The sequence below is a fragment of the Cephus cinctus genome, unplaced genomic scaffold, assembly GCF_000341935.2.
Source record: "Cephus cinctus unplaced genomic scaffold, Ccin1 Ccin1_scaffold0407, whole genome shotgun sequence".
NCBI classification, from domain to species: Eukaryota; Metazoa; Arthropoda; class Insecta; order Hymenoptera; family Cephidae; genus Cephus; species Cephus cinctus.
Genome location: NW_014333091.1, coordinates 584012 through 611229, shown reverse-complemented (window position 1 = coordinate 611229; position 27218 = coordinate 584012). Strand labels below are relative to the sequence as shown.

Here is a 27218-nt window from a genome sequence, read left to right as displayed (position 1 = left end):
GTCAGACCTTGCAGCTCCTTGACTTCCCGAAGAGACGAAGCCTTGTCGAGTCGATCGATAAGAAGAGGGTACGGGATGAGCAGGATAAGGTGGATCAGGACAGAGTTGGAGAAGTAAGAAGAGATCGTTGAGAGGATGTGGATGAGATGATGGCATCTGCCAGTCACCTTCTAAACCCCTACCCAACCTAGATCCTTCGGGTAGCACGATGCAAAGTATAATACAAAATGGTTCCCTCCTGACGAGGGGCCCCCGTTCCGCCTGACAGGGGACAGGCCAAGGTACCTATAGCTATATCAAAAGAGTATGTGATAAAATACAAGAAAGGGGGCCCTGCTTCGTGGTGAGCGGGATAAGCAAGGAGCTAAGGCGAACCAGGGTATGGTAAAGGGGGAGTGATCGTAGTGGGATTGGAAAAGCTAGCTGGATCGTCGGCTGCCACTTTCAACGACAGTAACCACGAAGACGCCATGACGCGATCATCGCTTCCACTCTGGACTCGGTGCTCCAAGTTCTGTCTAGTCGCTGCGCTCTTCCTTGTCTTGACAGCAGCACGTGAGTCTTCATCAGGGTCCTTCGAGGCCTCTTTGCTTTGTCCCGGTTGCGGCTTCGGTTACCTTTGAGCTTGCTTCATCCCTTATGTACCTACTCCATCACGCATAGCCTATATCCCACAGATTCTAGGATATACAGAATCCATTAAGTGTTTCCGTCTCTGGGATCTTTAAAAATTGACATTTCATTGTACATGCTATTTATAGATAGTCCAGTTACAAATATCACAGTAAACAGCTGACTGTTTATGGGATAAGAGAAAACCGAAAGTAAATTGCTTCCTGAACCTTTTATTACTTTACGTTTATCGGTTCGCTAATAATGCGCCAACTGGTTCAGCTGTGTTTGATCTGATAAAATATCACTTGGTTCGCTTATAGATATAACAGAAAATAAAGCAGGACTTATTATTTAAAGCAGGATTTATTATAATAATAATAATAATAATAATAACGTTTGTCGATCCATTCAGTGAAAACGATCGATCGGTTATCGCGTAGATATTATACGGTGGCTATATGATATGATGATATTTCATCTCATCATTTCACATCGTATTAACGCGCTCGCGATTAACCGCGTTAAGTCACGAATGCACGTGCAGTCCTGGCTACGTCGCTTATCACGTCCTCGGATGTCTCGGTTCTTTGACTCTTTTTTCTCGTTCACCCTCTATACGCGGAAGGTAGTATCGCGCTATATTTAATCGAGTTCAAATATCGAGTAAATTCCGTTAAAGTAGCTATGTAATAACCGGCATATTAAAGTTTTGTGAAAAAGTCGAATCGCGAATTCTGAAAGAGTCCTTGCGAAAATATCAAGAAACTTGAGTATTATGGCAAATTTGACAAAAGAGCGGATTCCATTTTACGAAAAAGTTACGTTCCGCTCGCGATTCCTATATCTAACTTTCCCGCGACCGGAAACTACGTGTTTCTCCAAGAATTCTTCTTCCTGTTCGCATCTACCTGCACGATGAGAGTGTAAACTACTTTGTATATTTGTCCCTTATACGTATAACTTGTACCGTTAAAATGTCAAAAAACTATTTTTACTCACATTTTCATGTCAATGTTGCCGCTCTATTTCGTTCAGACTTTCACGTCTCGAAGTACTTTTTTTCTTTTCCTTTCTTCATTCGTCACATTATACGATCGATTAAGCGTCGGTATTAGAGCGATGATCTTCTGTTGCCAATACGATGCGATCATTAATTTTGAGTAACGACAAATTCCACAACCATTAAGTCCCGCCGCTGCAATGATGATCTCCTATTGGAAGGATTGTGATGTATGTCAAGTCCATTTGCTGCAACGATGATCTACTGTTGGGATGATCATGATTTCGATTAAGCGAATTCTACGTCTCTTAAGTACCGCTATGACTAGCATCATCAGCTACCGATTTGCTCGTATTCTCAATTAGCGACAGGCAAATTCTGCCTATCACGAATAACGATGCTGAGGTGATTTACGTGATGAAATAGAACGTCCCACGATCCAAACCATATATATCCTGAACCTACCAGAAGCCAAAGAGACACAAGAAAGTATTTTTGATGATATACAAATAGTCGAAGCTTAACATAACTTCCGATAACTTACAATAATAAAAGGGAGATATTTTTTTTAAATTCTCTATTATTACGCGAAAAGTCGTAACTATTGACCCTCCTTATATTTAATCACTATTTAGACTCCCGGTGCAGCCGCCTCAATAGGTCAAGTACTTCTTCCAAAAATAATATCTTTATTCTCTTCAAAGCTAGTATACAAGGCCATAAGATACTAAAAGATAATTACATAATTACCATGGGCTTCTGGTACCTATAATAATAATAATAAATAAAGAAGCAAAATCGTTCAAACTATAAATTTAAATACCGCGTCCCAGAAACGACGTACTCAGTCAAATAAAAATGATCTCTCTCTCTCTCTCTCTCTCTCTCAATCACCTATATCTATGTACGCAACTTTTCAACAGCGGCTATAATATTCTCGAGCTAAACGATTAATGCCGTATGGATCGTTTTAAAGGTGGCGTATCCAGCAAGGCTGTACATGTTCGTAAAAATATACTCGTTAGCGGAAACGACGACCTCGAATAAGATAATATAAATATCCGAAGCCGAAAAAAAATATAAAAATTCCAAACACAAAACTGCTTAATAGAAACCGACCAATTCACTAGGTTTATTTTATACTAAATGCTTTGACTCGACACGCATATCGATATCCTCCTGCCTGCTGACATCATTGATCTAGAGGAAGTCATTTTGCCAGACCTGAACAATCAATTCTACACAAGACTTCATCCTATAACAGATCCATGTTATAGGATCCATATCTACCCAATAAACTCCTTCTAGCCATTTAGGAGTAAATGAGGCTGCAGTAGAGCCAATGAGAATATTCGTGATCCATGAATAACCGAGAAATAAATAATGGATCTAATGTTCAAAAAATAAAAGGAAAACGAAATATACATGTAATTATTGGATCTCAGTCGCTTCCTGCAAGTCTTTCATTTACGTGACAGTCAAAGGTACCGGTGATCGATCCTCTCTCGATCTTATGGATCACCGGACGATCTGCGAACGACGGGAGGATCGTTGCGACACGAAGTCACATACAAACTGCCAATTATGTTACCGCCTTCTGCTTTCTCCTCTGCTTGAAAATGTCAACGGTTCATTGACATCCTCCAGTTACGTTTTCGGCTGTTGTTTTGATTAGTCAAACGAACGAGCAATTACTAGGGACTTTTTTGTCTTCTTTTCTCCCTTATACAATTCACCTTGTTCTTAACGGATGTCAAAATCAGACTGCGGGTAATACCAATCATCGCGAAAACACTTTGCTAAAATTGAAAATAAGCTCATATTTCTAATTTGAAATTGAAAGAGTCTGACGTATTAATGTTTGGAGACGATTGATTTTCTAGCCGCGTACTCGTCTTGCGTAATCTGATGCAGACGAATTGACACGGCTTTACTGTACAAATGTCAAGTTCTCATCTTTTTTTATTTTTATCACGGTAGAAAATGTCAAAGCGTTCGAATCTGTTTCTCTGGAATCTGTTTAATTGGTAAAAAAATTAAGTTGTAGATACAAACAATTTTTTTCTCTATAAAATCTTCAGATGTCTCCATATATGGAGACTGTTTCTCGAACTGACGATAGTCTGGAATGCGATTCGAATACGTTGCATATGTAGATACGGTGATAGAGCACATTCCTGCTACCAGGATTCTACGTAACATGTTACAGATACGTAGACAGGTACATATACGTAACCGTAATGGCATTTTTTTTTAAAGAAAATAATACAGGAGATGAGATAGGCTCTAGTATGTACCAACAAATCACACTTTCCGGCGCCTTGCTTGTTTACGGGCTTTTCTGTACGTCTCGATTAATTACCAGCTCACCGTTAATTAATCGATCCGCTGACACCTTAATTGGGCGAACGGTTCAGCGAACAGGCGCGTATGTTTATTCGTCGGGTGAGAAAGGGAAAAAAAAGTGAAATACGAGTGAAATGTTACACGGACCAAAAGCACCTACGCTTCGATCAGAATACGCGAGACAATCAGTAAACGTGGAAAATCGATCGAGGTGCACACATGTTGCCACTTAATTAAAAAGATTTCTCGATATGAATTTCATATAAATCGACGATGCACGACAGACGCGAATTTTATTATTTATTAATATTTCCTTAAGATACAAAAATTCGTTTAGATTCTTATCTCTAGTTAAACTGGTTTTAATATATGCTCAGTCGATAATTAAAATGTTAATCGGTACACTGAGCAATAAAGTTACCTTTATTAATATTAATATTTTAAAATTTGCCATGAATAAAAAATATCAAAACCGTCTTATAAAGTAGCATACTAAACATTCTCATAGTACACTGTAGAATAAATCTAGTAATTAATCTTCGTCTTTCGTAATCTCCATCGTATTTATCGGCTTATCGTTCCCGATAAGACTGCCTATAACGCGCACTGTACAATTACCCGGAAGGCTAGGAGAATCAGTGTTAACATTTAGGTACCACAAGATTTTTCAAGGACACTAGGGTCTAACCCTTTCGTGACAGGACGATTCTAGGGTAAAATAATAGCGAGCAAATAGCCAAGAGCTAAACGGCAGTTGACATGACCGGTAATGGTGATTCGCCAGGCTCTAATGAGGAATGGTTCACATTCCGTGGTCCCATGCTATACGATCTGCCCTACATGCCATAGCAGAGAGGGTAACGGCTGAGAGCAGAATGGAAGCATTCAAGGAACCTAGTTTTGCATGCTAAGGTTGGCAGAACGCGCGGGATTGATGTCCCCATGGAAATGTAATTTCTACCGTTAACCGTCCAATCCCACGTCGAAAGTCAATTCGTCCAGGATTGCCCGTTAGTCCAGATTTTTTTCCCAGTCAAAAAGGGCGATAAATTTTTACGTAGGATACCGAAGAAGATTTATTACACCTTTCTCTACTATGCCCACTGTATTCAGCATCACAAATATACACAGGCAATGTCCGCGTTCGCTTTAAGGATGCTAATTGCAATGCCGACTACGCAATCTCCCGCTTCTCGTAGCAGCTAACGAACATCATTGAGAGATGAGACTTCTCTATTTGCAGAGCAATGCCATGGAGCCTACTATGGGAAGCTGATAGGAAGACTCTCTGAACTTCATCACAAGGTTAGCGGTGAGGTTTATGCAGTGGACGGAAGGACTCTCTATATCAAGGACTTTACCTACGACGGCGAAGGACCAGGTGAATAATAAAGGATACTTGTATTAGTTTACTTTTGGTTGACTTTTTGGTTTACTTTGTCGAATTAATTATTATACAGAGACTGAAAGGCAATGTGTCGTCCGTATAACTTTCATCGCTGGTTGGTAAACCGTCGAGGGGCGTAAAAGTCGGAAAGGGGGGGAAAAAAAGGAAAAAGGCACCCGAGTGACTTTCCCTGACACGAACACTACGGGAATCCACCGCTCGATTTAGTCTTCTTGAAACTTTCCCAAAACTTCGAACCGGCTACTTTCGATTTGAATAAGTAGATTCGTTCGCTCGTTTTTGACTTCCCTGGATAATCTCGAGGATCCTTTCGTGATGTAACCTCACGGAGGTTAGTACCGGGAGTGTTTGCCGACGTCTAACCGAATGGCGTCCTGGTACGGGTTTCAGCTCGGTACTGAAAACTGACGCCGGTAAACTTGTCCCGTCCGTAAAAGGTACGACTTCACATCACTTTCCAAGAGTTCGCTACCTCAGTGTATATAGACATCACTCTCACTTTTGTCCTGACTCGAGTATCGAATAATTATAAGGACAGTGGATCGTCGACGCAATTAAAAAAAAAAGAAGGGGAGACACTGGAATTTGTTTCAATCGAAAAGAAAATGAACAGTCTCACTACGTAACTTAGGAGCAAAACAGAAGGAATCGTAAAGAATAATTTAATTTTACCAAATTTTCTGCACCGTAATTATTTATTTTTCAGCCGCCTTCTTCTATGCTGGAAACTCTAAGAATCCCAATGGCAATGGGTTCAGGGTTCGCGATGAACATGGAACGTGAGTAAAATCGATTAATCCGTATTGGAATATTAAAAACTGCTATGATGATGAAATTACGTGAAATTCATTTTTTGATTGTTATACATAGGACCAATGTTCTCAAGCGGTACCGTAAAAAGGACATAACCCTGACGTTGCCAGAGGGCAAGACCTTGAACAACATTAAATGGTTCTCAGTATGGTGCGATGAATTCTCCGTAAGTACCTTTCAATAGACTAGTATCTTTAAGGTCAGGCAATTAAATCATACTTCAATGCCATATTATCAGAATGCTATAGTGATAAAACAGTGTACCTAAATATCTGGAGCATAATAATATTCCTTACGAATTTCAAGGTTTTCAAGTCTACCCATAATTATATTGCTCGAATAAAAGTCTCAATGTCAGAATAGCGATTAAACAGCGATATATCAGGCCGCTTATTATAACACATATATAAAATGATGATCCAGGTGAATTTCGGCGACGTGAAGATCCCACGTGGCTTTGATTACCCGCGACCTCAGAAATTGGCTGCATTGAACGGGGTCCACGGTGTCAGCTCAGAACCTGTGGTCGTCGTCGACGCTCAAACTTTGCTAATTCCTGGATTCAGCTACGACGGCGAAGCTCCTGGTAAGTTTGAAATCAAGCTTTCCAGGCTTTATAACGAGAAGCAAAATATTTATGAGTTTCAAATGGGTTTAATTAACGTAAACATGTCTGTCCCCGACAGACGCTAAATTCTGGGTGGGTCCTGGACCATCACCCACCCCTCAGGGAATAAGAGTTCCCGACGAGAATGGAAAAGTAGTTCCGTTACGTCGATACGACAGGAAGACCATTGTACTGACCTTACCCGATGACCTTACCATTCACCAGCTTGGACATTTTGGCGTCTGGTGCGAAGCTTTCACTGTCGACTTTGGCCACGTGAAAATTCCTCAGGGCTTGAACGTACCACCGTCGCTCAAGATGCTTGGAGTTTCTCCTCAGGTAAGTTACACTTTTATGGCCGTAGACATCAGTACCAGCCTGAAACCTTCGCTCTAACTGGAAGGAACTGTTCCCGACCTCCATAAGGTTTATGATCGCAACAGATCGCATCCGTGAGGTTTACTTCGGATATTGGCAAATCTAAGCCATTACGTTATAAGAAAACTTAAAAAATCTTTTCCCCGCCTACACTTCATTCTTCACTCTCATATAGAAAGAAAGTCATGAAATTACTTTGTAAATTAATAATTCCAATAATTTGTTGTTATTAACTAACCTTTAATCCGATTTATGCAGTGACCGCTACGTTCATCAAAAGTTGAATAAGAAAGGATTTATAGGTTTCCGAGATTCTCGGAGCAACGTTCACGGAATTATTTATCATCCCGTTGAGTAATGCTGGTATACGGTGTACTGTGTTTTTACATGCTAGACAATTTCACCACTAATTCCAGTAGCGGTAAAATCCGAGGCGATTAACGCCGCGAAATGCTTCCATTCCTTCTAGACAGGAATAAATTACGAAATTAAACAGTAGCAGCGAGAGAAATGCAGAGCGTGGATGTACGGTCTATTAAATCGTTAAAAGGATATGACTCGGTGATACCAAACGCAAGTAGCCGATGTGAGAGTGATACTAAATTTACCATGCTCAAATCGCGAGCAACACTTTGTGGTAAAAACACGTACGACAGCCGCAACAAAACATCACGGAGACAATCGCACGTCCGCTTTTCACTGGAGGAGTCAATATCGCGCGTCATATCGTTGAACGAAAAATGTATCTTCCACGATATTCAAGAGAAAGACATCTCATGAGTCCCTGTACCATTCTGGTACCAAGAATTTTGAAATTGCTAGTAGCGCACATAGCCCGCAAATACTTAGAGATATTTCATGCTCGAAGATCCTTCAATGAGAAGCAGCAAGTAGGTATTGCAATTTCACCATCGGAATTTCATTCTTCCTTCCCCGGAAGTACCGGTAGCAACGAGCTTAGATCAAATAGCAAGCTTAGCTATATAGCATCGATATCATATGTTCACGATATCCAACTCATCCCGTCGTTTCCACAAGTTTTACCGCATCCTCTTCGCTCGCTTAAAGGGTCGTACCTGATGATAACAATGACGTCGAGCTAGAATCCATATGTTCCGGTAGGACTTCTGGATGATCATTGTATAGAAAGCACACCTAAAACCCTGTCTCTGTCCTTGTGTTGCAGAACGTGCGCGGGGGGCAGGGACAGTCAGCATACACACAGTACCAACAAACATCTCCCACTTCTTCTTCTTCTGCTTCTTCCTCTTCGCATCCCTCAGCGTCCTTACTCGATCAGCAACACTATCGTCCCACAACGTACCGACCTCTTCTCCGTCGTGACGATCAGGTCCAGGTGGTCCAGGCTCTAGACTACCGTATACCAAAGAGCCTTCAGCTCCAGGAACCTATTCAACAACTGCACCAGGTCCAGCAACCCTACCAGCTCCAACCCCAACAACTTCCGTTTCAATACCTCGCTGAAAATCCAAACCTGACACAGTTACGTCAGCTCGCAAATGTTCAGACCATCCAGCCGATCGTTCAGCGGACCTATCACAATCTTGCCCAACAGCATCCCTCATCCTTGAACCCGTCGCAGCTTCCTGGTGGGCTGCGGTATGATGGCCAGGCCACTCGTTTCCTGGGCAACCCATATTATACCCAGGAAGCTGTTTCTCGACTTGGGCAACCGCAACAAGCCTCGCACTCGAGACTTCTACGTTATCAGGGAGATCAGAGACTCGATTCTTACGTGCGTTATTGATCGATTCATGTTACCTAGGAGATTTCCAATTCTCGGATGCTCTGTCAATCGGTATCAGGAGAGAACGGCGTTGTACTCACATTCATCCGTGCACTTTAATCCTTACGCTATGTACTACATACTTAACACTAAACATACCAAAAATTTTTAAAAACGTATTATTGGCTTTAAAACGGTCAAATGACCGCTCGATGGTACGTTTAGTGTTAAAGCTGTTAATTTTTTAAGTCACGCATAGTGACACGTCAAATCGACCTGTGACAGTGTAAAGAGTCTTTACGAAATTTCCGAGTTAATTGTGGCCCTTACATTTTTTTCCTTTTTTTCCCCCTTAATTTTCTTATTTATTTAACGCTACCGTATGTCAGAGTATTCATTGAATCTGTAAACCGGTTTTCTCTTACGTTAAGCTTAGTATCGTCCGAGTACGCGTGTCATCTCGGCAAAGCTCTGGACACGTAAAGCCGCATGATTCTATTAGGATACGTTTACGTATATAAACATCTTGCCTGTTTATTGCACGGATTCAAGGAAAGCGCAGTACCCTGTGCTGCGTAATCAAGTAATCAGGATAGCAAACGGCGAAACTGTCACGTTCTCGACTGTGATAAAAGGTTATCTCTTGTCCTCGTTTTATTCTATCTTTTTTTCATAATTCTCTATTCTCTTTCGTACTGCGAGAAACACGACGAGTTACTTTATCGATCGACAATTCTATTTTGGGCCAGTTTTTTTTATATACTATAAGTTTAACGTAATATACAGTGAGCTTGTCCTATAAAACTTGTAAAGGATCTACGTACTCTTGATTTAAACTTAAAATACCTTTTTCATATTTTGTGTATACAAAAAATTATTTTTGTGATATTATCATTACCGTGCGTTATCTAACTTATTACTTTATCTTTTAATTATAATTGTTAATCGCGTCAAATTCGAATGCTTGGCAAAGTCCAAAATCTTTTCTGCACTCTTTCTAAAACTCGTCTTCCATTACATTCAAGAACTCTTGGTAATTAATAATTAATATACACGGCACTGTACCTTCCACGTAAATGCAGGACGAACACGGTATGGCACAGTACGTAACGTCACTAGGATAAAGACACTGTATACACACACTGTATACACATAATATACATATATCTTACTATACATGCGGAAATGCATTATTATACATATATATTTTTGTACTATTTTGTATTTTTATACTCATGCATTCGTATACGTCTAATAAACGTATTTTCAACGAAATATCATCCACGGCAAAATATTTTTTTTTTAATGTAAAAGTCCTCGAGCGTCATCTTCGTGGACAATGCAAAGCGCAGAAAAATCACCAGGACTCTGTGTCGCTATGCACAACGGTCCATAGACCGTAATATCATCATGTTAATATTATTATTTCACGGAATTTCAGTCCAAGCTCAATTGCGAAGTTCTCGAGGACAATCTGGCATTCGAGGTGCGTTGGGCCGTCGCCGGAGACAGCATAGTCATTCAACTTGTCGGAAAACTCGGTGAGTTTTATATCTACGTTTCAAAAGCGCCAATCTAGAAACTTACCGTAGTCCATATTTATTAAGAGTAGCTATTACAGTACGTGAGAAACGCGCTTATAACAAATACCACAACCTAAGCTGTTATTCAGTGAACGACAGTTAAAAAGAAGCTAGTCGAAAAGTTCTATGGATCTTTTTTTTCGATTCAAAGAAAACTAAGGGGAAATGATAAAAAAAAAGAGCAAGGGAGAAAAGTCCAATGTAAAATAGCAACTCGTCGCTCGCCATAGAAAATTCATAATCAATTCGAGCGCCACTCGAGCGATCCTCGAAATTACGATACCGAGCGGGACGAGTTTTATTTTCACTTTTATAATTAGCAGTACGCGGCCCGCTTAGCTGCAGCATTGCGAAATACAAAGAGAAAGGCATACAGGTGCAGGGCCGCTCCTATTTTATAGCATCGCCATGCGTACCAACTTTTTAATGCTCTTGTAGCTGATCTATATAGCCAGACGTTACCTTCAGAGAAAGAAGCCCGGCTATTTCGCTATTCAAAAGTACGACTAGGAGCGTTCTTGAAAACATTTTAAATACCTAACCTCGAAATGTCTACGTCCAAGTACGTACGGCGTGTCAATCCTACGCACGTGCAGTACGTATACCAATAGGATTAGGACATAGGTTACATGTAAATGTTAACAAATGTAACCCCTTGCACTATTCGGAACCTCGGGAAAAGTCAGGCCAAACGCGGCTGCCTCGATTGTCGTGGTGGAAGGCGAGCGGTGGAGCGGGCGTGCCGAAACTTGATACCTATTCTTACGACCGAGCGCAAGGTAGTCGTGCCCGTATTTACTTCACGCGATGGAACTGTTGTGAAATTCAAATGAATTTGAATCAAAAACTTTTAAAAAATACTTTAATTATTACATAAGATGAAAACAAATTCTGATTAATTATAATAATATAATTTGGTCCAAAACTAAGACCACGGGTCAGACTCGTGGTATTCATGTTCGACTTGAAATGTCGAGTACGAGTCAAACTCGTGATATTCATGTTTGGTCTGGAACTGAACAACGAGCCCGACTCGTGACATCCGTGTTTGGCCTAAAATTTTCATCATGAGTCAGACTCGTCAAAATAGTGCAAGGGGTTAAAAACGGACTATGATTTGATCTTTCAAATAGTTTTATTTATCGATAACAGCTTTATTTGGCCTCGGTGCGAAATTATTGCGCTATTGTTCTTTTTTTTCTATGCATTAACTAATATACGCTATATAAAGTAATGAGCATGTTTATCTAGATGCTGGAAAATACATGTCCTTCGGACTGTCGCCGAATACCGAAAGAAGTATTATGGTCGGTGGTGACGTTGTTGTCGCTTGGGTGGACAAACAGACTCTTCAGGGCTACGCCGTCGACTACTTCCTGGACGCGAAATCACAATGTTCCGGTGGACGCGGCAGCTGTCCCGACACTCGTATACAGGTAAGGAAACTTATGTAGTACAGGATTGGAATCGGTTTAGACAGCTTTTGGAATTAGAATTGATTATCGATATTATACCGGTTTTACTGAACATTGCCAGGAAAACACAAATTCCGTACGTCTTCTGAATGCAGCCATGGTGAACGGCTACAGTATAGTGACATATCAGAGACCCTTGAAGGCTAGTGACGAACTGGATCAACGAGTCCGGACAAATGGATCGCAAGCTATAATCTGGGCTATTGGTCCATTAAATGAGAGGAATGAAGTTAGTTTTCATAGTGATTATCTAAAGACAACCAAGCTTATTGAATTTGGAAGACCTCCAGCATGGAACTGTCCAATGCCTGATCAGGATCAGGATCAAGATCATAAATATAACGATAACGAAGAGAGAGAGAGTAATGCTGAGGTATTTTTAGATTTAATTAGAATTTATAAATCTTATTAATTATTCTAGGACTATTAATAATTATGACTGATCTTAGACTCATGCTGTAACTACCAGACCCCGTAATAAACCAGCTACACCTGCTCCAGCATCAAAGAAGGACGCTTGGTTTATTCCACCAATAGAGTGCGATGAACCAGAAGATGGCGTCTTGTATGCCCAGCTAGGGCCCACTGGCGGTAAACATGGCTACCCAGCGATTACAGGTAGCAAACGGATGCTGTAATCTAACATGAGAAAAAGAGTTAATTAGTATGAAAATGATTTAATCGTTTGTATCCTGTGTTGCAATATATGTTAGGTCACGTTGGCTGGGGAATATCATGGTACATAAATGGTCTTTTGATACCTGAGATTAACGTAGTTCGAGGCAAGCAATACACTTTTGTGGTCGAGGCTGGCTTAGATCCGAATATTCCAGCACGTTATCATCCTTTCTATATTACTGATGACCCGGTCGGTGGTTATCAGCACAAAACTCCAGAAGAAAAGAAAGTAAGGACACAGTGACTTGATATGAACCTTATGGTAGCTGTAACATTGGATAGTCATAAAAAATTTTCTCTTTCTCAAGGCTGTCAGAATCTTCGCTGGGGTACGTCGTGAAAGAGGAGCAGTAATACCAACAGGTGTAGGCCGTTATTGTAATTGGGTACCAGATCAAGATAAAGAAGCCGATGATTTCGGCTCGTTCGGTGCTTATCAGCGAACTCTGACCTTGATGTGCGATCACGGTGCTCCTGGAATCATCCAGTGGACTCCCGATAAGGATACCCCCGATACAGTTTACTACCAGGTACCGATAGATACAACAAAAATTAATTCAAAAATCTCTATTTCTCTGCACCTTTTGATTTTGTAAAAATAATTAATTTTCAACTTCCATAACAGTGCTTCACCCATCGTTACCTTGGCTGGAAGATCAACGTGCACGATAGCTGCGACAGGAGTTCCAGTTCAGCCAGCGAGATCAGCGAAGTCTACTCGGCGCCAGATGCACAGGAATCGGATGACCTTGCTGAAGGAGCTAGCATTCGTGTCTCGAGCAAGGTAACCCCCGGGCCCGAGTTCTTCGAGCAGCACCGGGAGTACAGTCCTCTACGTCGTCCCCCCGCAGTGACTAACCCTAGCCAAGGCAAACTAAGCTCCCATACGCAACTAACCCGCTCGAACGTGCCGTACCTTCACAACTCATACGACCGCTTTCAATCGTTTGAAGATCACGGGCAGAGGTCAGCCTACTCGCCGTCTGTCATCACGCACGAGAGTCACAAGCACTCCCAAACGCTTCTAATGCCTAACGAGGAAAGATATACGTACTTGATGGCTCCGGAGAACGACCCAGGAAATCATACTCCGGCTGGCTATAGAGAATACGATCAGGAGGAATCTAAGCAATCTAACCAGCAATCTAAACTCGTTCCAGATTCACGACCGATCATGAGCTACGGAGTGAAATACTCGTATCCCCAGGGACCTCCAACGTTATATAACAGAGCACCTCAACGAGCGAGTCATCAAAAGCCTGCGCAGTTGATGTTAATGATGAGGAGGCCTCTACAGAAACGTCGTCCCGTTCAACAGTCATCCAGTCACCCTGGCTCGACGATTCCGTTCACCGCGTTAACGGGTAATAATTATGCCGATTGGAAAAAACCGATCTACCGTGGTACGCCTACACTCCAAGGACCCGTTGGTAAGACTAAACTCATCAAGATGGAGAACAAGCAGAGAGGAAAGATGGAGGCGAAGATATCTCAGGTTGATCGAATGCAGTTTGAAGAACCCACCATTTCTTCCCAATCTTCCTCTATGCTAAGTGCAGTTAATTACGAGAAGCAGTCTCTAGCCAGGAACACAGGATTCAAACCGGAATCCATTGTTGTGGAGGGAGGCTTCAAGCCGATAATCACGAAGTTGGATATCGCTCAAGATAGAAATACGGAACCACGTGAGGATGACAGCTTTCCAGACAGCTTAGAGTATCGACTTTTAGACAATTTTGAACCTATGTTCATACCATCGCCACCGGATCGTAATAGGAATAAAAAATTAAAGAAGAAGTCTCAGATTCCACGAAATAAGCCTCGACTGGATGAAATTGATGACATGGAAATGGCTGCCGATCGATTGGATTCCTATTACTTACCACCAGCTGGAATTGCTACTTCTAGAATCGATGATCTTCCTGTTGGTACTTTGGTTACCTATGATGGTAAACAGGTTCAGGATATGAACCTCGCTAAATCTATACCGAGAGTCAATGAACGTCCCAAAACTAGACTGTCGTCAGATGTCCTCAGCAGGACACCACAGTTTGGTAGATTCAAAGGAGAACTCCCACCACCTATACCTGGTGACGTACGACCTGAGAATATTCCCCAGCTGAATCCTGAACACTCCGAGAGACAAATTGTACACGATGAACTATCTATACCAATGTATTCGCCGCAGCCACGTAAAACCGGAAACACTAAATTGACTCTGGTAGAAAGGGCTAAGAGGTCACCTCAAGAAGGTCTCGGATTACACGACAACACTACATACAATCATACGAATACAAATCATAATGAACACGGTCATGATCACACACTCTCGACCCTAGCTAGCACTGGAGACACGGTCCTTGCCAATATCGGATATATTATATTGACAGCTGTTTTTTATATTATCATTTGATCGGTATGTATATTTAAAAAAAAAAACAATTATCGATTCATAATTAAACTTAATCCTTCTGATGAGTATTATTCGTATAAATGGTCAGACCAGTTGCTAATCTCGCTGCTTTCAATTGTCGTGTTCACGTCAGTGGTGTATTGCAGTATGTATATCAAATTCACTAACGATAATCCTTAGAGAACAGTAAGAGAAATGAAAGAGTATAATACTCTCATGCACAAACGAGTATTGCACTCATTGTATCACAAGCTATTCATTCCCTTTGTGAGACGTCACAAGTTATTTATCTGCCTAGAATATGTACCTATCAGTACTCTCTTTAGCTTTATAGAACTCTCGCGCAAACGAAGGTGCCCAAGTACCGAATACTAACTAGGATACTACTAATCCATAATTATTGCATACAATGCATATCTTTAAGTGATATTATCCTGGGAAGTCTTATTTCATTAACCAGGTACTATCGTACACATAGAGTCCATGTAGGGGTATAATTGGGCGCGTACAAATCATGCAAAGTAACGTTAAATTGTAACACCAGATTGTTAAGTTTGCCGACATAATTGTACATAGGTTTAAATGCTTGTTAATAAAGAAACCTTTTCAGGAATCTTCGTTGCAAATTATGATTTTAGTATCTACCATAACCCATGCAAGGAATTTTCTTTTAAAAGATCGATTTTTTATTTTATGCCTTTCACTGCTTCACATGGCCACCATTTTTTTTCAGTCGATGAGTCTTCTTGCTAGCTCGTGCCTTAGGGTTTTTGGAAGTGTTTTCTGTCGGTACGTTGCCTTGTATGTAGTCTGCTACGTCTCCAGAATATGACAGCATAGGAGTATCACAAGTGATGGAAGTGTACTCATCCTTGTCGCTTGTTATCGAATCTAGTAATTTAAAAACGGTTTAAGTATGTATTTCGAAGCAATCTGAATACTGAGAGAATTATGTGTAAATCTGAATTACTTACTAGGTTCTTTATAACGTTGCGTCGTTCGTTGAGTAGTAGATGCACTCGCTCCTAATGCATATTCAGGAGGAATGTACCACTGACCTGGTCCGCCTGCTCCGCCTGCTCCACCAGGGCTACCAGCTCCACCAGCTTGACCAGGTCCGCCTGGTTTACCAGGGCTACCAGCTCCACCAGTTCCACCAGTTTGACCAGGTCCGCTTGGTTCATCAGGGGTACCAGCTCCACCTGGTTTACCAGCTCCACCAGCTCCACCAGCTCCACCAGTTCCACCAGCTTGACCAGGTCCGCCTGGTCCACCAGGGCTACCAGCTCCACCAGCTTGGCCAGGCCCACCGGGTAAGCCAGGTATGCCAGGTGTACCGGGCGCACCAGGTATTGGTACTATAGAAATATCTACTCCACCAATTTCTGGTGGCGTGTATCCCTGTGCTCCGGAAGATTGACCTATTGAGCCTGGGATTAAAGCTGGAGGAGGAACAGGTGAATTAGAGTCATAATCTTGATAGAATGGAGGATTAGGAAGCGTAGGGAAATATTCTACAAAGACTGGAGGTTCAGGAAGCGCAGGATCAGGACCTGGTTGCGAAGAAGGCACGTCTGAAATTTGCGAAGGAGTAGGTGGAGAAGATTCAGGATCAAGATCTGGCGGAGTATCAGGAGGAAGAGGTTCAGGACTAACATCTGGCGAAGGAGGTGGAAATGGCTCTAGTCCTGGCGGAGGTACAGGTGGTGTAGGTGTAAAATCCGGCTCAATTGGTTCCACAGTAGCTGTTCCTTCTCCAGATGGTATTACTAGACCTGCCGTAGTAGGTAATTTAGTCGTAAATTCATTGTCGTCTCCACAACCTACTGCACTCTCAGGAGGCGGACAATGAGATTCCGGTTTATATATCTCGACATTATGCCTCAAAAAATGCCAATTATCCCTCTTCATTCTAAAATGATGATGCTTCTCATGCATTCCTGTCGAATTTTTATACTTTTTCTCACCTGAAGATTTTGACATATTTCTTGGTTTCATTGAGGTACGACTTATGACGTTCCTTTTCTCCCAACCGTCCCTATTTGAAGCAGTCGTACTTCTAAATGGACTGATTGTCGAATTTTTAAACACGAAGGTTCGTTTATTTTTGGGCTTCTTGTTCTGGCCTTTTTTCGAAATTTTATCCGTTTTTGGACTCCTTGTCGTAGGTCTGTTCGAATAATGCTTCGTACTCGCTTTACTACCGTGCATGCGTTTTTTATCCTTCTCTGATTCACTTAACTTTGGTTTTCTGGAGGACACCTTGGTCCTAACGGTCGTAGATTTTGATTGTTTTTTCTTTTTCCCACGCGGAGCGCTCGTAGTCTTATGATTTTTCACACTCTTTCTAGTTGTCGCTTTGACAGCCACTGGCATTTTTTTAGTAACTGCCCTATTTCTATACGTTTTCTCAACCATTTTATCTTTATCAGCATTTCGCCTTTTATCCGAATTTTTCTTCTTACCTCCTTTCTTTTTCTTAGCCAAACTGTTATTACTTGAAACCGTAGTAGCAAGAACGTTCCGAATCTGAAATGTCTGTTTCCTTCTCCACTCCTCGAGATCCTTAGGCGCCCACGTGGTATATTTCACAGATTTCCAAAGGCCTTTCGTATTCCTAACACCAGAAGTCGTGACTAGTCCCATCATCATCCTGTCTCTTGGTGCATAATCCATAAAATCCGTAGTAAAATGCGGCTGCATCGATACAACATCCGTTGTCCGAGAATTAGTATCATTGACGGACGTCGTAGGACCTAATAAAGACATCTTTGAGGATGAAAAAATATCAGTATAATTATCAGCCCCAAACTTCATCCGTTTAATTTCATTATATTTCCTTTCCGCTTTTCTTAAAGTATTTTCAATCCCTTCTTTCCAAGAAGACAGAAGCTCGTCAAATTGTTTCCAATCATTCCACAAAGACGTCCGAACAAGATTACCCGTCTTAGACTTGGAAAAGCGACGCAATTTTTTCTCACGTTTCGTACTGAAATACCTTGTATTACCTAAAGGATGTAGAACGCTAGTCTCAGAATTCAAATTCAATCCAGCACTGTTTTCCCTGGGTAAAAGATCATTCAATTCCTTGGGATCGATGCAAATATGTCGATGATTCAGATATATATTTTCCTCCTGAGCGATTCCATAAAAATTTTCAAAATCCTCTGGCTTTATCATCACATGAACAGAGCGGCCATCCACTTTGGGTCGCTTCACGACAGCCGAACGTATTTTTTCCGTGATCTTCGCGAGCCGTACAATATCGTTGCTGGATGGACTGATCTCAAAGACATATCTAGATCTACGAAACAAAACTTTTTATTCGACATTATACTTCGATACAATACCTTTTACAATACTCCAAAAATTATCTAACGATCAGAATGACTCTGATCAATTTCTAATATGGCACCATCATCAGTACAGCTATTACGAACTTATGATCCAACAGAATAATATACACATATATATAATTAATATAAAAATACTTGCAAGAATTTTCCACAGTTGGATGCTTCAACCGCCGGAATGACGTTTTTGCAAAGTAAAAGGAATCCCAGTAAAAGAGTAATCCGAGTCGGTACCATACTGGGTCACGACATTCGCAAATTGAAATAACAGAAAAGTCATTGGCAATATCGGCCCGTATTCCATACGGCCATAACTCATCGTTCTGACATTCAAGTGCCAATTTCGTTATCAAGCTTACCGTGGGGAAATGTCTCGTTCATCATGCCAAAGAAATTCATACCGCTCGTGATGACTTTCCGTATATACGTCGTGGAGAGCCCAATCGAATGCTTTGAGACTAACGCAAAGCGTAAGGAACTCGATCAATCGTTGCTGCCGTTCGTTGCCACCAGTTACTATTTAAGTGCAGCGACTTGGTTGCATTTTGCAATTACCTCTGCAGCTAAAATGCGGCTTCCTTGATTGGGTGAAGGTATGCGAAACCGTTTGATGCGATGTTGGTTGTAATAGTTTATTGTATAGAAAAAAATGGGGACATAAGAGGAGAGGGGGAAAAAACAAGCAAATCTTACAAAAACAATGAGCACTTTAACTACTGTACAGAATCTTAATTTCTTTCGTTATTACAAGTACATGAGAGCGAGTACCGAAATAGCTTCAGTCCCAATTGCTTCTGCGAAATTAAACTATAATGAGACACTGACAATTTTCCAAAGATTCGGTTACTCTTGTCCTACTTTTCTCTTTTCTTTCTCACCTTTTGTTCTTTAGTAAAATGAAAACTCACGTGAGTCATAAGCCGATATCGCGGGTTCACTTTTTGCTTTGAAGCATCAAGACCAAAACTTAAGTACTTTCAAGTTATTGGAACTTACGATAATTACTCCTTTGCGCATGCGCGTCACTCATTAAACATACATACATATAGACACACGCTCATACTAACTTCCATTTATCTCTATTTCGCTCTCCTTGCTCTCACCCATTCATATTTCCCTGGCCCTCCCGCTCTCTCGCGAGGGAATAAAATTAAAAAAAAAAAAAAAGACCGAATTACGAAAACAAATTACTCGCCCTTTTTCATTAGATCATTTTAAGGCTATAACGAAAAAAACATATTCCTCTCGTCGATGTAACAATTTTTCGACGTTCTCGAAACTCTTCCATGATTTTACAAGAAAATGGATAAAAATATAGTGCTCGGCTTCCGCATGAGCTTTCGCACTCTATGCGAAAAGGACATCATTGTCTTACTCGCTCTCTCTGTCTTTCTCTCTCAGGTCTTTTTCTTCGATGCCCTGGGAAATCTCTTTCATACACTCTCCGTCTCTCTCTCTAAAATTCGACTTGCGAATTATTTACACGCGTTACAGTAGCAGCTAGTAACTTTTTCCAGTCTCTATGAGAATCGTGACAATTTCGTAGATTTTAAACAATACATAATTACCGGGTATTGATGCCGAGGGTGGATTCCTGAATTCTCGTGTATAAGCACTTCAAATTTTTAATAAAAAATAGTTGTACATTTTTCCCAGTTTCTTGCAGCGATCCCGAAATCAATTATTTTAAGAAGGTAGATCATTGGCATCCCTAGCACGTAATTTGCACATTTTTGATTGTTTATTCGAACACGCTTAAAAAATCCTAGTAAGCCCAAAAATATCAATGAAGAAACGATTCGCAGGCAAAGACACAGTAATTTTGTAAAAAAAAATTTCAAATCTACAAAATTTCTATATAATGAACTAACCCATATCGTGATTAGACTATTATGGATCGGAATAAAAATTATTTCCGTCCACATTAGATGTTAGTAGAAATGCTTTATCCGCATGTTCCAGTTTATGTAGTCTCAGGCACGCGATATCATTACCAGACACACGAAAATTCATTAAATGTTTTTAACGAGCCATTTTAAAAATACGCTTCGCTCAAATAAAGTCTGCCCTCAACAGAAGACAAAACACAATCTTGAATCCCACTAAAAAAAATCAACGACCTAATCTATGCGGCAACCGATTTAGCTAAACTACCGGCTGATGCCAGACAATTTTCCCACTGAGACAACCTGACACAAGAAGGCAATGCCTAGGCGAGAATTTCGTACTGACTACGATATCTGAATGGCTGACATTTGTTGCCAATTCGTACAATCGCACAGACTCATTCATCGACGGAACACAAGTAGATAATTCCTCGCATTCGCTAGAGAATGCCAGGAGTCTCACGCCATAGCCAAATGGCGAGCAAATAAGCCGACCATCAGCAGAGAAGCACAATTCCTTTATGTACCCAGAGCCTAAATTAGGTTCATCAATGTAATGCGTGAGTCGCGGTACATTCTGGTGAATTTTATGATTCCTGGTTATCGCGTACATCGTCTGCTGGCTTTGTCGATTCTGATTTTGCGCCCTGGTTCTCTCACCAATTATCACAACCGTATGGGATGACCTAGGTATATTTACGCTGACGCCGCTACTTGATCTAGGAAGCCAGTCTCCTCTCCTCTCGCCACCAGGAAGAAACTCTCTATCCCGTTCCCTCCTTAATCTTGCCTCCCTTATAGCCACGAGAGCCTCCCAAACGTCTGTGGTGCTTACATGCAACTCTACATTAGCTGTGGAGAAGTCGCTGTTATCAATCATGTTCCTCCGCCTCAGATCATTAAACTGATGATTCGGTCTAGGCGTTCTGTACTCCTGATCATCTTCTCTTTCACGTGCATCTGTGGAATCCTCACGTGGATTGTCTTCCTCTGTCTCAGCCTCGCGGAATCTTTCCTCCTGCCTTTCGTCCTCGCGGTTCACATTCGACCTGGAGTCAGAAGCGTTAGGGCTTATCTCGATCACCCCAAAATTCGTCCTCACTACGTGCCTATCAGGACGTGGACTTCTTGAGTGTGAGCGTTGACTTCTACGTGACAGACGCTGCCACGTATTAGTTCTTGATGGGCGGACTAGCTGTACCGAATCTGTGGAAACGAAGGAATTTGACCTCACGTCGGATACGGTCTGAATAATCCTGGCGCGATTCGCACTGTCTATGACAAAGGAGGAGGTAATTCCTGAACGTGATGGCTGTGGATCCTCAAATTCCTCTACCGCTAACTCGTTAAATGGTAACGATGACTCTGCATCATCCTTAAGTTGGTCTGAAATTTCCGATACATCCCGGCTTTGTATATCATGAATACAAGTCCACTGAAACACGAAAGATGAGGATGTACGAATGAGTTTGATATTCGTCAGAATTCATATTAAAGAAAACACTTACCTCTGATTTTTCTCCATTACTGACATTTCTAGACAAAGCACACCAACCTTGAGGATGTACTTGCAAACTAGATATCACCTCGGCGTCATCGCCAACCGGAAAATCGGTAACAAATTCAACGCGATTATGAGTACGAGAATTGGAAAAGAGGTGTGTAAAGTTTGCAGCTATTGGTATAGTGGTTTGCGATAATTGCATCAATCTATACATGTTGGGCTATACAGATATAAATAGAAGTCATTAATTTCATTTATAACTATTGCTCGCCTATTTACTTCTACTTATCTATACATATATAGATACCTTAAAGCCTGCTAAATCCTGAGAAAGAGTGCTTAGCTTGAGATTATGTATAATAATTAAATAGCCCGAAGTAGTGCATATCAACATCTTAGTTGCATCTGGCGTGAGTCTCGTCCGCATCAATCCATTAGTATGAAATACTCGAGTATACATAAAGCTGTTCTCTGTGAAACTATAAACGCCAACCGACATTAGATCCTTATATTATCTAATGCATGTGCTCCTTAAAACCTTATTACCGTACCTGTTTATATCCCATGTATAAATACTGCCGTCAAACCCACTAGTTATTAACAAACCATCACTTGGACTGTATTCTATGTTTTTCACCCAATTCGAATGACCCTGCAATGTTCTTACTCTCTGTTTCAGATTCCTAGCATCCCACAGAGCTACCGTGCTGTCGTCCGAACAAGTAGCAAACATACGCTGATCTAAAAATCTGTCCCGACATTTGTTATTGTATAATGCCTATTTTACTTTAATTTTATGTTTTGATACAATTTGTCCAACAAACCTCACGCCATTGACGCAATCATCATGGGCATTATCCATTGCGTGTACAAGTTTTCTACATAGAGGATCAAACATAAGAATACTTTTCTTCTCACAAGCAGCCAAGAGAATTGATCTGAAATAAGAGAGATCAAATATTTTTGCGTATATTACAGTATAAACCGTATACAGTATAATAGTATTTTTCAATAAAAGATCTAATGTTCAAACTTGATTGTGTGCAAAAATTATAATGAACACGAATTATTAATGTAACTTATTAAATAACTTAATCAAGAAATTAAGTTATAATATGATAAGATACATGGACATCATATCAATATATGCTTGCTTGATGCTAGAATATAATTTAAAGTTGGTTTTAAAGTGCTTTTGGAAAACATATGTTATGCCAAATGTATAAGCATTTTGGCATGAGACATGTGCAAATTGTTATACACTATCAGCAAAAGTGTATTAGTCTGAAAGTTTAAGAGTTGAAGGAGTATAATGAAGGTCAAGCTACAGTGTTCCTTCTTTCTAATAATTATCATATACATACTCCTAATATTACCGCATAGACATATCCTTAGATTTCAATTAAAAGATATATATCCTCAAATGCTACAGAGTATTAATTTCAGCTAATACATAATGTTGATAATAATCATTTCATAATTTATAAATATTATATAAGATTATCAACATTCAAGTCTATAATACTTGTCAGATACAGTTTGCTACAATCACTTGCACAATGTACTATTTGTTGTAATACATCCTTATAGCAAGAAGCATGTATAAGAATACTAGGAAGAACTTTATACTAAACAAGTTTTTGTTCCTCGTTATTAATAATGTGATGATAATCAGTGATTGTCATTTAGGTTATATACTTTTTTTTTTAATTGATAGCAGGAAAGAATATAATTAAGAAGTATAATGGTAAAAATATTTAGTATAAGAAATAATTAACATATGAAAGTGTGATAATGAAACCATTTTTCATTAAAATCAACACATGAAATAAGTATAATTAAAAATATCACTTTAGTATATTTTTGATTAATGTGAACAAACATAATTATGTGACATAAATACAACAATACAATATCATGTTATGTTATCTTACCCATCTGGTGAGTACTCCAAATTAAAAACACCACCATGCATAGCGCTGGATAAATTTTCTACATGATCCCAAGAAGTCACGGGCTGGATAGATGAGTACAAAGTTTTGTGGAAGCGATCACTATGACCCAGTGAAAATTGCATACCCAGCTCTCGCTGTCTTAGCCATAGGCTATTGGAAGCCTGTCTAGTCCTTACTTTTGGCATGTTCCTTAATTTAAAACTTTTGCCCTTGTAACTGACTCAACTGTTCAACAATGCACTAAAACGAAATTTCTATCCTCACTGATATAGAAGATATTTTGCAGAGGTTAGATTATATTAGAGAGAGGTACACAATACTTCTGAATCAATTTTGATCTACGTTGCGAAAATTATGCTCGTAATCGAGTTACAATTCAAATATCTCTACAATTATAAATTAAAGTTCAAGGCTTTCAGAAGGTTATGTTAAGCCTCAGGTGTCACTTCCAGTTGCCGTTGAATTTTCACGTGGCTAGCTCATAACACTTTCCACTGCTTTCACGACTAAGTGACAAATTGCGGGCACCTATTTAAAAAATCGGTACAAAAGCCAAATCACACTGAGCGTCAAAATTCATTTATCAGTTTCTACCAATTTTAAAAACCTGGCACAACACAAAACACGCCATCTTTCCTTCTACGTTAGATATCGACGACTACCTAATCCGCCGATCCTCAGTACTCTAAAATCGAACATATTTTAGTTTTACTTGTCAAAGTCATAAACTTTCTTTCCAAAATATAACTTATCTAACTTTGATTACCAAATAATGTTTCCCTTGAATAATTCTTATGATTTGTTAAGGAAATAATAAGGAGATCATCATTTATTATAAGTAATATAGAGAACATACATGTAAAATATTCGTATACAATACAGTAAGCACAAGTAAATTTTTATTATTATTTTGCGTACAGTTTATACCTCTATATTATGCCATATTGTTTCAATATTTTTAAGAATACATTAATATTTATAAAACTAAAATTTTTACGGGATCACGATTCATTCCTCGTCACTAGGGATGTCAACGTGAAACTTAAAGTCTGTTCCTCTTACATTTTTTTCCGTCCATTCATCAAATTTCCGAGCCAATTCATCTGACATATAATTTCGCCAATCACCTACTTTACCTTTTCTAATAAATTTCATGTCAGGATCTTTTTGAGATATTCCTTTTTGCTGCAATAATAACTCCATGTTTATGGCGGGATTTGCCGCCATGTTGGAGAATCTTAAATGTTCGCAAAGTTCGCTGACTTGCTCCTCAGTAATTAACTTATTAAGAAATTTAGCCGTTCTTTTAATAACTGCAGCTTGATCCTATGAATATAATTCATAAAGATAATATTTGTCCAAGATAATCGTATTTGTCAAAATAATTTGCCTTTATACCTTCTTCATTTCTTCATACGTTAGGAACAAGATATTCTCCTGGTGCCTATTGTTCCAAAACTGTAGCACATGATTCCAAAAAGGTCCCATTGGCGCTGATAATAATATATGTTAAAAATACTACTTGAATTGTACACTTATTAAAATCGTTATTATCCAATTATCAGTGTTTAACCTACCACTATCTTTCAAAAAAAGCTCGGCAAACTCTTCAAAGCTTTCATCGATATTATGAAATGTCCGACAATAATGATAAAAACTCACGCACGTATCCTTTGGATTTCGAGTTATGTATATAACCTGAAATATGGAACACAATGTTTAAGGCGAATCTACTAAGTAGGAATTAACTTAAATAGGAAGTACCTTAGGCTTTTTCTCATGCATTTGAGTAGGTAATAAACCCCATGGCAAGTGTGTTTTAACATATCGAGGACGCGGTGCATTCTCAACATTTTCCACAGAATTTCCAAGTTTAGCAAACCAATCCACAAAGTCACCAGTTATCATAACGGCTGAGGCTCTGTAAATAATTATACTTTAGATAAATACGTGCCATTTAATAGAGCTGTAATAACGGGTAATAATAAATTGTATAAAATTATTATTACGTACGTCCATTACACGTCAGGCGACCGAACTTTATTACGAAGCTCTCATATACTTGGATTATTTAATGTTAATTCTGTGGATGTTACAAGATACTTACTCGAGAAGTGGATTACGTAATACCAAAAGGGTTCGTGATTTTTCATAATCAAGATCATTTCCGATACACCAAATCATTTCCTGTGCCCAATGACTACCTATAATTTTTTTATTCAAAAAAATCATTTATAATCACATAATTTGTTAAATAGATCGTAAATTAAAATGCTTGTACCTGTACGAGGATATGACACCAACCATATGTCATCTTCATAAACTGTCATATCCCGAATTTTTGAACCATAAAGAATGTACTTGGGAGGTAGTATGCATTGACCAGGATTTACTCTTACAAAACTTGGTTTTACTCCAAACATCTTATCCAATTTTTCTCCAATGGCACCATCGATCGTCGTATACGTAATTGACATCCTTGAGGTCAAATTAAAGAAAAACGTGTCACTATTATTTTATAGAATTCTGTTAATTCTGAAAGGACCTTTGATCTTATACGAAACTTTCTTGATCTTGTTCTTTCTTTTTTTATCGTAGATATAAACAACAAGCTTAAAAGAAGCGGAGACACTTACTCAACTGCAGTTTGAGACTAAATGAAAGTGGAATAAGTTTCTGCATCTTTTTACACTTCTCAGAAACAGGTTTTTTTAAAAATGTATTCCTTGAATACTTTCGAACTTTCATTTTCCTGATATACTATATGTATAGTTCAATTTACTGTTTATTTACTTCCAAAAATACGTTTAATCAATTATATAAAAAAGGAGGAAAAGGTAGATAAAATTAGTTGCACGTCTTTTCGCCACTATTCTTCTAATTCAATATACTGTTTAAAAAAATTAAATTAAAAGCGATTGAAAATGATTAATTAGAGGGAATCATATTAGAGCATCGGAAATGTCTTATCAAATCTTACAGATACTACTTAAAATTAATGAGATTCTCATAAATTCTAAATAAATAATTATTATTTATGGTGTAATCACCAATAAAGTCATATTCGATCAAATTGAATTGAACAGGCTCTTTATCGGTTTCTACAGCTTTCTGAGGCAAAATATGCTTGTACAATTTTATAGATCTTTAAATCATTCTAGTGTTATATGTTATGTATCTTTATAAATGTATAAAATCTACTAAAGCTAATTGTATTGTTCAATTCTTTTTACATATTAATCAATTTTTCGAATTATATGAAAGGCGAATTTCAATGTTAATCTAACTGCATCACACTCAATCAAGATGTATTTCTGACCCTATTAACTTTCTCGCAATGAAAGATTTCACTTACAGAGAAAGTTTCCGGATACCGAGAGTTGATCCACAAGCGATATACAAATTCATCAGTATTCATTGTCTCCACTTTCAAGAAAAATAATACGCAATGCAACTG

General features: G+C 39.4%; 4 protein-coding genes across 8 annotated transcripts; 1 reads left to right on the top strand and 3 right to left on the bottom strand.

Annotated features, from left to right (window-relative positions):
• Positions 1-418: 418 nt before the first annotated feature.
• On the top strand, positions 419-15676 carry LOC107267548 (protein Skeletor, isoforms B/C). 4 transcript variants are annotated; one of them, XM_015739415.2, is made up of 14 exons: positions 419-555; positions 5205-5342; positions 6076-6148; positions 6240-6348; positions 6606-6768; positions 6869-7128; positions 10356-10455; positions 11749-11933; positions 12034-12345; positions 12422-12590; positions 12686-12879; positions 12959-13180; positions 13276-13434; positions 13811-13967. In XM_015739415.2, the coding sequence occupies exons 1-14, from the start codon at positions 471-473 to the stop codon at positions 13826-13828; spliced, it is 2187 nt and encodes a 728-aa protein (XP_015594901.1). In that variant the 5' UTR covers positions 419-470; the 3' UTR covers positions 13829-13967. The 4 variants fall into 4 exon arrangements, 3 of the variants coding, with proteins under 3 accessions (XP_015594901.1, XP_015594900.1, XP_024940594.1); XM_015739414.2 differs by having other exon boundaries at positions 13276-15676; XR_001537637.2 differs by lacking the exons at positions 10356-10455; positions 11749-11933; positions 12034-12345; ... (3 more) ...; positions 13276-13434; positions 13811-13967 and adding exons at positions 8354-8996; positions 9150-10189.
• A 50-nt stretch (positions 15677-15726) lies between these two features.
• Positions 15727-18703, bottom strand: LOC107267549 (cuticle collagen bli-1-like). 2 transcript variants are annotated; one of them, XM_015739418.2, is made up of 4 exons: positions 18559-18703; positions 18072-18367; positions 16038-17819; positions 15727-15954 (listed from the first exon to the last, which is right to left on the bottom strand). In XM_015739418.2, exons 1-4 carry the CDS (start codon positions 18651-18653, stop codon positions 15764-15766), a joined length of 2364 nt encoding a protein of 787 aa, XP_015594904.1. In that variant the 5' UTR covers positions 18654-18703; the 3' UTR covers positions 15727-15763. The 2 variants fall into 2 exon arrangements, with proteins under 2 accessions (XP_015594904.1, XP_015594902.1); XM_015739416.2 differs by having other exon boundaries at positions 16038-18367.
• Positions 18704-19034: 331 nt separating this feature from the next.
• LOC107267555 (DDB1- and CUL4-associated factor 10) lies at positions 19035-23946 on the bottom strand. The gene is made up of 6 exons (XM_015739435.1): positions 23741-23946; positions 22631-22744; positions 22358-22555; positions 22114-22285; positions 21811-22026; positions 19035-21737 (listed from the first exon to the last, which is right to left on the bottom strand). Exons 1-6 carry the CDS (start codon positions 23944-23946, stop codon positions 20562-20564), a joined length of 2082 nt encoding a protein of 693 aa, XP_015594921.1. The 3' UTR covers positions 19035-20561.
• Positions 23947-24681: 735 nt separating this feature from the next.
• Positions 24682-27183, bottom strand: LOC107267554 (sulfotransferase family cytosolic 1B member 1). The gene is made up of 7 exons (XM_015739433.2): positions 27117-27183; positions 26043-26239; positions 25869-25965; positions 25526-25682; positions 25339-25459; positions 25160-25254; positions 24682-25087 (listed from the first exon to the last, which is right to left on the bottom strand). The coding sequence occupies exons 1-7, from the start codon at positions 27167-27169 to the stop codon at positions 24770-24772; spliced, it is 1038 nt and encodes a 345-aa protein (XP_015594919.1). The 5' UTR covers positions 27170-27183; the 3' UTR covers positions 24682-24769.
• Positions 27184-27218: the final 35 nt, after the last annotated feature.